Here is a 10,719-nt window from a genome sequence, read left to right as displayed (position 1 = left end):
CGCCCTTGTAATACATCTTGTTTAACTTATGGAAAGAACTGGTACCTGGAATAATGATAATAATAATGATAATGGTAATAATAATAATAATAAGAGGGGTGGTGGTGGTGGTGGTGGTACTATTGTTGTTGGAATAATAATAATAATAATAATAATAATAATAATAATAATAATAATAATAATAATAATAATAAAAATAGTAATAATAATAGAGTGGTGGTGGTGGTTGTACTATTGTTGTTGTTTTCGTTCTTTTTTTTTCTTCTTCTTCTTCTTCTTCTTTGTGTGTGTGTGTGTGTGTGTGTGTGTGTGTGTGTTTACAGATTAAAAAAAAATAAATACCTTTCTTCTTCTTCTCTTCTTCCATAACAGGTCATAGAAGGTTATAATTATTATGTGAACTTGATCAGAGAGAGAGAGAGAGAGAGAGAGAGAGAGAGAGAGAATCTCTCTCTCTCTCTCTCTCTCTCTCTCTCTCTCTCTCTCTCTCTCTCTCTCTCTCTCTCTCTCTCTCCTCTACGAGTCAGTAAGGATTAGCTGTGTATAATTTCACCCTGAAATAGAGGGTGAATGGAGACGTGCCTGCAAAATAGTAGTAGTAGTAGTAGTAGTAGTAGTAAAAATATTTAATTATATATATATATATATATATATATATATATATATATATATATATATATATATATATATATATATATATATATATATATATATATATATATATATATATATATATAAAATAATTACTCTCTCTCTCTCTCTCTCTCTCTCTCTCTCTCTCTCTCTCTCTCTCTCTCTCCTTCGACAATATTGAAACAAAGGCAGAGAGAGAGAGAGAGAGAGAGAGAGAGAGAGAGAGAGAGAGAGAGAGAGAGAGGAGAGAGAGAGAGAGAGAGAGAGAGAATAATTCTTTTACGATATATATAATTAATTTTTTTTTACTACTACTACTACTTTTTTTTTAATGTGGGAAGGACACTGGCCATGGGCAACAAAAATCCAATAAAAAAAAAATGCCCACTGAAATGCCAGTCCCATAAAAGGGTCAAAGAGAGGTGAAGTTTCCAGTTCAGATTATAAGTAAAGGACAGACCGAGGATGTTCAGTGTAGAAGAGGGAGACAGTTGAGTGTCATTGAAGAAGAGGGAATAGTTGTCTGGAAGGTTGTGTCGAGTTGATAGATGGAGGAATTGAGTTTTTGAGGCATTGAACAATAACAAGTTTGATCTGGAATTGAGTTTTTGAGGCATTGAACAATACCAAGTTTGATCTGCCCCAATTAGAAATTTTAAAAAGATCAGAAGTCAAGCGTTCTGTGGCTTCCCTGCGTGAAATGTTTACCTCCTGAAGGGTTGGACGTCTATGAAAAGACGTGGAAAAGTGCAGGGTGGTATCATCAGCGTAGGAGTGGATAGGACAAGAAGTTTGGTTTAGAAGATCATTAATGAATAATAAGAAGAGAGTAGGTAACTACTACTACTACTACTACTACTACTACTACTACTACTACTACTATTTTGCAGGCACGTCTCCATTCACCCCCTAGTTTAGCGTGAAATCATACACAGCTGATCCTTGCTGACTCATAGAGGAGATAACCAGGAGAGAGAGAGAGAGGTTTGTTTTTTTCAATATATTAATTTTTTATTAATTGAGAGAGAGAGAGAGAGAGAGAGAGAGAGAGAGAGAGAGAGAGAGAGAGAGAGAGAGAAAATTTTCCTGTGTAGTTTTATTGGCACACCAGCGAATCGGTGATGTCTGTTCTGTAAAGCCATCTGAGCACCACCAATACTACCTTCCCCACAGCAGTGTCCTCCCCCTCCAGCAACAGTTTGACATTAGTATTACTTTTTAATTTTAAGGTTAGATCAACTGTATTAGATCAAGTGTTATGATGTAACACAAAGACAAGCCAGGCATCATTGTTGTTTACTTTATTCATATTGTATGTACTTAGTATTATCAAACATTAGATGCTTTGAAATCACGATAACTGCTTGATCACAAACCAGAATCTTCTGTATTTAATGTAGTAAATATGGTTCCCTTCCTTTGGCATATGCTGATACTGCAAGAATGCACTTCCATATCCCTTGCATGTAGCATTATGTAATAGTTAATGAGTGCTGTATATCACAACTGCCAATATTCCTCCTGTGATAGCAGCCTTGGCATATTCTAAATATCCTTACATACACTGTTTCATTGAGTACAATGACAACTAATCTAAATAATTAATAAATAAGTGTGTAATGTGCTCTGGAAATACATGCACAGGAGTTAACGTTCTTTTTCTGTACCTAACAGGTAATAGTCAAATTACATGTTGTTATGCACCATTTCAGATCACATAGTCAGACTTATTGATGACTTAAAAGTAATAAGAAGTTAATTACACATTTTATCATTTCTATTAACCATGGTTAAAGTACCCTCGCCTTGTAAACTGGACAGTGGTTGTAAACCTACATCCCCCTACCCTCCCCACACACCTCTTACCTTCCACAATGCCCCATTCCTTACTGCTCACCCACAATGCCCCTTCCTTACCCCTCCCTTCCAGTAATGGATGCTTCAAGCAAAGCTTAACACTAGTGTTTTGTAGTTACTTTCTCACCAGTTGTGACAACGCAGGGTGGACTTTGCTGGAGTGCAGTCAGCTGTATACATTAGCTTCCCATATCCAGAAACTCGTACTTTTTACATTTATGCCTGGAATTGTGCCTGATCTGTTTTCCAACCAGAATTTTTTTCACTAGTAATAAATGTTAAAATCTTACCAGTTCATCTGATGACTTTGAGCATCTTGGCAAAAAGATCTCTAATCCTTGTTGGTCTCCCTCCTCTATATTGTTTATATGGCTCTACTGCCATCTCTAAATACTTAACTCTTCTTGCATGCCCTTGCTGACACCTCCACACTGGAAGATTCAAGGGTTGTCCTTCTTCACTTCCCCCTTAAATTATGCCTCTTACAGAAATTATTTGTCATAATGTTTTCAAAGCAGCAGTGCCTGCTGGTTTGATGGTGGCCATGGAGTGAAATTGCTGCCAGACTCATGGAGTTCCAATGCTGTCAAATTCATAAAGTTGACCTGTGGCCATGGCAAGCGTCAGGTTCCTATCATATATTTGCCAGAATAACATGCCTATCCTTGCTAATAAAAACAAGTGTGTTGAAAAGAAGTAATCCTCCAATTAATATAGTTATATCAACAGCACCTTTGTGGGCTGTTCAGAGTGGAGATTATAATGACTTGGACAAGAGTGACAGCACTGCAAGAAGTTACAGAAAAAATGGGAAAAGTGGGGTATATTAGTATATTTTGAAACTTCCACAATATTGTCACATGATGTTGGAACTATGGGTTCTCACCAGAAAAGTATGCATTATCTGGGGATTTGAACATGGGACCTTTTGTTTGTTGGATGGTTGTGCTACCCATTGCACCACAGTGCCCTCCTGTGACAACTTGCACATCTCCCCTATGAGGTCATCTCCCACATGCTCTTGACCTATGATAGTGCATCCTGTGGATATTACTCATTGTGCCATGTTGAAGCTATGTAGATGTTACCCAATGCACTATGATGATGCTAGTGGCAGATCTGCCCTTGAACCTAAGTAACAAGAATTCTTTCATAAAATAGAAAATATCAACAGCTCTCAAACTCTCCCCCCTGCACAACTATACAAATATACAAACTATACAAATGCATTATATGTACATATTTATATTTATATCATGTATTATACTTTTTCTTAATCTCTCTACTGTCACCATATGCCAGCTAGGCAAAGTTGGGTACTTCCACAAACTGCAAATTCTACAAATGTGAAGTATGGTTTTCTTTTTGCAGTTTTATGATTGTGACAATCATCAGTATTGCAAAAGTAACCCAAATGCAAATCTGTCTACAAACTTTTTGCATGGGTAAATTGACCACCTGGCAATGTCAAGGATGGTGTATTATTCTTTCCACCATCTGCCATCAAGCCATCCTGTTAGGAGTCAGTTACAGAGATAGTACAATTAATACAGTTCAGAGCTGCAACCTATCAGTGTTCTATTTCATGTTGATTCTCTATATATTATTCATCCTACAATAGTGCCTTATTTTGCCTTAAAAAAAATTTTGACACAATAGTTGAAACTATCCATAGTTAAAACATATGTGTACCACATATGTTGGGCAATTTTGTAGATTTTGCAGTTGTGGAAATAAATTTGCATTTGTGTTGATCAGCACTACTGTCAGGGAAGTCCTGCAAATAATTGCCACACTTTACCATACTTAGAACTTATGTTTTTCACCTCAAGTGCAGCAAATGACAAAGAAAATAAAACAAATTTGCAATAATGTGATTTCTTTTATTCCTGTTTCCTTATTTAGCAAATAGGCACTACAAATTTGTTATATATTTTCAGATGCCTACTCACTACTGCAGACCACCACAGACAAGTTAGAAGTCCCAGGATACTGAGATACAGTACTTAGAGTGGAATGGGATCAACTTGTATAAGATATATACATGCATTGGCAGAAGAGCTCCAAAGTTTGCTTAATGTTGTAGATGAGTATGGAAATGACTGTGATGTGAGATTTTAGTAGTGAGAAAGCAAGCTGATGATGGTGAAAATATTCCAGAGGAAAAGAGAAATTCATGATGGAAATTGGGAGGGAATGAGTTGCAACAGACTGATAAATGGAAGTACCTGGGGATGTGGATGAGTCCAAACGGGTGTGTAGAGGTGAAGAATGAGAAAATAGATGTAGTGAACCAGTGTCTGGGTGAACTAGTAAGTGCAGCAAGGATGAGAACAAGTAAATGTGATGTACTGTGAAAAATTTGGAAGAGCTTGGTTGCTCCAAGCATGTGTGATTCCATGGGATTTGATTGAATTAGAGAAATGAAAAATAGGGCAGCATAGAATGACAAGGATGGCACTGAATGCACCAAGGTATGTAGCAATGGAGGCTTTGAGAAAGACCTGTGAAAAGCATGTGTGTTAGATTAGAATGAATTGGTGATGCAAGATTAATGAGAAATATGTTTCTGTGGGATATTAGGAGAAACAGGTAGGGGAAAAAAAGTGTGTTAAGATGGTAGCAAAGAGAGTCATGGAAGCTAATTGGGCTTTCCAGCATTTTCATGGGAAACATATTAAGTGTGACTGGAATATGATTGCTTTTCCTACAGGAGTTGCCACTACATACAGGTTTGGCCACCTGTAGCATTAAAATCAAGACAGGAGAAAAGCTTGTTTTGGAGCTGTGTGTGGACATTCTTCTGAACTAATCAGACTCGTTTTTTAAGATTTTCCCTGCCTGCCCCCAACCTTGTGTGGAAAGCTCTGTCTGTAAGATGTCTGTGAGCAACTGTGGTGTGTGACTCCCTGGCTGTCAGAGTGAATGCAGTAGCATGTGAGGGATATAAGATCTGGTTCCTCAGGGCCTGTGTGGGTTTCAAGGCCAACACTAAGGCACTGGGCCATGACAACTTAATGTATTTCTGTGATCCCTGCAAAGAGATGACTAGAGACATGGAAGAGACACCGCTGCTAAAAGGAAGAGAAAAGTGTACAGACAGAAGAGAAAGACAGACAGAGGAAAGAGTGCTAGTAATGGGCAATATGAATGCATGTGTAGGAATACTAGAACAGGTGAACAAGAATGGTAAAAATGCTTGTGGAGTTTGTTGGAAAATCTGAATGTTACCTTGGCTGAGGAACATGTGACTTGGAGTGGTAGGGAACAAGAATCAGCTATTGACTACACATTGGTGAATGGAAGAATGTGTGAAATTGTCACACATGTGGATAGATGAGGATAGTATGGTTGATATCGTGTCTGATCACAATGTGCTGGTTGTTGAGTACCTGGTGCATGGTGGGAATGAGGTGAAAGTGGCAAGTAAGAAAAGGAAATGGAGATTGGGAGATGTAGGGTGAGGGAACTTTCAGGTTAATCTGAGTGAAAGAAGCTGGCATGATGTAAGTGTGCATGATGTGGAGCACCTGAATGAGAAACTGGTTGAGGACATGCAGAGTGCTGCTGAGAACCTGATAGGGTTTGTGAGAGTAGGCAGAAAAAGAGAGTAAGTGAACCATGCTGGAATGAAAAATCAGAGAGGCTAGGAAGGAGCAAAAGAGAATGAGTAGAGTGTAGATGGCTGAGGAAAAAGAGGCAAGAAAGTGATGAGGCAGAAGATGAGTATCAGAATGCATGGGGAGCATATGTGAAACAGCAGCAACTAACAAGGTGAATGATAATAAAGGCAAAAGTGAAGTGTGAAAGGGATATGATTGTGTCTTTAAGGGAGAATGGCATGAAAGGTGGCTGTGAATGGTACAAGTTCATGAGAAGTGAGAATATGTCAGGCAGTGTTGGTGAGGAAAGCCTGAAAGTAAATGGTGAAGCTATAACAAAGAAGGAAGGAATCAGGGAGGCAATCAGACTGTTCTGGAAAGAAGTGGGTGGTGTAGGTGAGGTGTTTGCTGTGAGAGAAATATGTGTGACACTGGAGAGGAAGAATGCAGATGAACTGGATGAAAGAATCAGCAGGGAGGTGGAGAAATGTTTGAAAAGGTAGAAAAATGGGAAGGTAGCAGGAGCAGATGAGATACCCTATATAGGATGTATAAAAATGGAGTGGAAGTTATGATTGACAGGATGACTGAGGTATTTAACTAGGTGTGGGAGGAGGAGAGAGTACCAAGAATGTGGAATGAATGAATGAGTTGAAGAACTACCAACCGGTTGCATTAGTGAATACAGTAGGGGAAGAAAGTGTTCAGTGCAGTGTTGAGTGAGATTGTGTAAATGGACTGAGAATGCTGAAAGTTTCAGGTTAGGAACAAAATGGTTACTGTGGGGAAGGAAAGCTGAGGATGATATGTTTGTGGTGAATTAAATTAGAGAGAAAAAGAGGGATGAAGATAAATTGTACTTAGGTTTTCTGGATACAGAGAATACTTATGATAAGGTGAATAGAGAGTGAATGTAGAGTCTTAGAAAAGATTGGATTGAGTGCAAAGATAGTCAACATAGTGCACAACATGAATGTTGACACAAGAGCTAAATCAGACTAGGAGATATAGAAACAGACTGGGTGAAGTAGTGAGAGAGGAGTTAGGCAAGGATGTACATTGTCACCAACCCTTTTCAGCTTGTATACAGAGGAGTTAGCAGCCAGAATGAGAAGAATGAATGCAGGAGTAAGTGTGGGGAATGATAAGATGTGTGCTTTTTTATGCAGATGATGGTGTGGTTATGAGTAAATCGGCAAATAAGCTCCAAAGTTTGTTGGATGTTGTAGATGGATATGGAAAAGACTTTGGAGTTAGGTTTAGCAGTGAGAAAAGTAAGGTAATGATTGTGAATAGGTCGGAGGATGAAAGTAATGTGGTATGGAGAACCGGAGAGAATGAGTTAAAACAGGTGCAAGAATACAAGTACTTAGGGATGTGGATGAGTCCAAATGGATGTGAAAAGGCACAGAATGAAAAGATAAGCTTGGTGAACCAGTGGGTAGGTCGAATGGGAAGTGCAGCAAGGATGAGAACGAGTAAGTAGGATGTGGTGAGATAAGTGTAGAGTGTGGCTGTGCCAAGTATAATGTATGGTATGGATGTGATTGCATGGAATGGAAGTGAAACTGTAAGTTAAAAGTGGGCCAGCATAGCAGAATAGAGTAGCAAGGATGGCACTGAATGCACCGAGGTACACAACAGTAGAAGCTTTGAGAGATGATAAGGGATGGAGCACCTTACTTACTTACAAAGTGACACTTGGGTACAAGATTAGGCTTGAAAAAATGGATGATGCAAGAATAGCAAGAAAGGTGTATCTGTGGAATGAAAGTGAAAGCAAATGGAGGAAGAGGTGCATGAGAATGACAGACAGAAATGGTTTATAAGTGGTGCGGGGAATGAGGATGGCTGGGAGAAATCAAAATGAGTGTGAATGGGTCGTGTCAAAAACACCCCAAAACACCCTTAAACATTCAAAAAATACCAAAACACCCCAATCCCATCAAAACAGCCAACACACACTTTTTAAAACACCCAAAAACACCCCAAACACCTACCAAAGCACTCCAAACACATCACACACCCCAACACACACCCAAAACACTGCAAACACACACCCAAAACACCCCAAACACACACCCCAACACCCAAAATACCCCCAAACCCATCAAAACATCCCTGATTCACTGACACACACCAAAAAACACACACAAAAAAAACACTAAAAACACATTTTCACCCACCAAAACACTCCCAAATGCTCCAAAACTTAGCAAACCTACCCTTAAAACACCCCCAAACACCCCAAAAAAACAAAATTACACACACCAAAGACCATAAGACACCTCAAGTGTCCCAAAGCACCCCAAAGTATCCAAAAACACCCCAAAACACTCCAAAACACTAAAAAAATAAGTTAAAAACACCCAGATAACACACAAACTACCCTTAAACACACCAAAACACACCCCAAATAAACTAACAAACTACCCTTAAACACCCCCAAAAACATCCCAAAACACCCAAACCAACACAAATTACCTTTAAACACCCCAAAATCACCCCACAACAACTCCCTTGACACCCCAACACACCCAATCTCACCTCATAGGACGTCATAACAGGACTGACAGGACTCGGACAGGGCACCCTTCCACTTCCACAGCCCTTCTGATCAGCTCCCTCTTCTCCACTCTCTCACTCTCCATCCCGTGGTACAGCAGCGTGGGAATCTGTAGGGGCAAGGGAGAGAGAGAGAGAGAGAGAGAGAGAGAGAGAGAGAGAGAGAGAGAGAGAGACTGACTGACCTTTGCTCCTGTGAATTTTCCTTCTCTCTCTCTCTCTCTCTCTCTCTCTCTCTCTCTCTCTCTCTCTCTCTCTCTCTCTCTCTCTCTCTCTCTCTCTCCATTAGACTGGAGCAAAGTTTTTCCTCCTCCTCCCAGTTGGTTTCCTCCAGTTTGCTCTTCTCCTCTATCTTCAAGGTGAGAAAATTCTTCTCTCCATCTGCGGAGGGGTCAAGGAAAGGTGGTGGAGGAAGAAATGAGAATGGAGGAGAAAAATGGAGTAAATAGATAGATAGTTAGATAAATAAATAAATAAATAAATAAATAAATAAATAAATAAATTTATTTATAAACACAAAATAAATAAATAAATAAATAAATGAGAGAGAGAGAGAGAGAGAGAGAGAGAGAGAGAGAGAGAGAGAGAGAATGTCTAGGATTTAAAACTTACAATTCTCTCTCTCTCCTCTCTCTCTCTCTCTCTGAGAGATAGACAGAGAGATAGTCTCTCTCTCTCTCTGAGAGAGAGAGACAGAGAGATAGAGGTCATTATTTGGGTGTGTTAGGTTAGGTTAGGTTTGAGTGGGTTTGTATGCGAGGTCATGTGAGGTCAGGTCAACCCTTATACTTACCATCTGACAATTTGGTGAGCTGTACCTCTGCCTCCTCCCTCACTGGTAGTGGTGGTGGTGGTGGCGGCACAGGGGAGGGCAGCCTGCTGTGGGATGAGCTGCTGTGTGACCTCTGCCGTCTGCAATGAAGGACAGGTGTGATCCAAGCTGACATGACCAGACCTGACCTAACACAGGACAGATTACACTTATTACCTCTCCCTCCTTCCCTTCACAGCCTGCAGGTCTTGATATATATAGGTATACTGCAGCACCACCCAGGCCTATGGTAAGTGGAGAGCAAAGACAAACACAAAAAACTCAGACTGGTGCATCTGAATGCCGTGTGCTGTGCTGTTAAACAATAAATAAATAATCATGTTAGAATAATATACAGATTAACTCAACATAGGCCTAAAAAATTACCCCACAAAAATACCGTTTCTCAAATAAACATGGCGCTTAAAAGTATCCCTTATGATCTTGCAGGGAAGGTCAGGTTAGTGTCCCTTAACGAGGGGCAGGGGGAGAGGTCCACAGGGGCGCGTCCAAGGCTAGGTCAGAAAATTTTCGTGGGTGATTTTGGTGTAAACGAGAAAAAAAAAAAAAACTTCTCTTAAAGTAGATTCATCTCGTAACTATGCACACACACACACACTACAGGCAACACAAGAGAGGCGTCACTGGCTGCACAGGGAAGCAATTTACGTGAGGTCTAAAATATCTGGCTATAGAAGGCTGGCGTTCCGTGTGGCGCGCGCACGACCAACACACAGCAACACCATTTCTCAAGAGTAAGTATGTATTGTATCTTATTCAGCACCATCTCAGCCACTCACCTTCTCGTATTTTGGTGATGCCTGCGTGTGCCTGGGTGTCTGTATGTGTGGTGGCAGTCGTCACAGCCAGCACCTTGCCCTACACGAGCATGCTAGGTGATTACAAGCACACTGCATGTTCACATTTTTTAGCGCAAATATCTGGCCTGTCTCACTTCCCAGGGACGGTTTTTTTTTTTTTTTTTACTAATTACACTACTTTTTATATATATTTATCGGTATTTTCTAGGTTATAATACGAATAATAATTAAGAAATGTTATATTATTCATTATCCATCGGGTTTATCTTACATTAGTATATTAAGGTACTAAATCCTATAAAATTCTATATACATCTTTATTTCTTTGCTTTTTTCCAATGTAAACCTTTTATTTCTAATATTTTTCCGATGTAAAATAAGATGATATATTTAAAAGACTTCGTACTAGTCATTATTTATCAAAGGTACC

General features: G+C 39.6%; 1 protein-coding gene across 4 annotated transcripts in view; it reads right to left on the bottom strand.

Moving 5' to 3' along the window:
* LOC135112229 (band 4.1-like protein 4) overlaps positions 1-8,840 on the bottom strand; it is a 15,110-nt gene extending 6,270 nt beyond the window's left edge. For 2 of the 4 annotated variants that reach the window (XM_064026450.1, XM_064026451.1), the window contains exon 1: positions 8,640-8,836. Coding sequence is in view for 2 of the 4 variants with exons in the window: in XM_064026457.1 (XP_063882527.1) it covers positions 8,640-8,654 (15 nt within the window). In the remaining 2 variants the exon portion in view is untranslated. Of the gene's footprint in view, positions 1-8,639 lie in introns of all 4 variants that reach the window. The other 2 variants (XM_064026457.1, XM_064026456.1) reach the window with 2 other exon arrangements.
* Positions 8,841-10,719: the final 1,879 nt, after the last annotated feature.

This window comes from Scylla paramamosain, chromosome 23 (assembly GCF_035594125.1).
Source record: "Scylla paramamosain isolate STU-SP2022 chromosome 23, ASM3559412v1, whole genome shotgun sequence".
NCBI classification, from domain to species: domain Eukaryota; kingdom Metazoa; phylum Arthropoda; class Malacostraca; order Decapoda; family Portunidae; genus Scylla; species Scylla paramamosain.
Note: the sequence above shows the minus strand (reverse complement) of the source record. Positions and strands in the feature narration are given on the sequence as shown.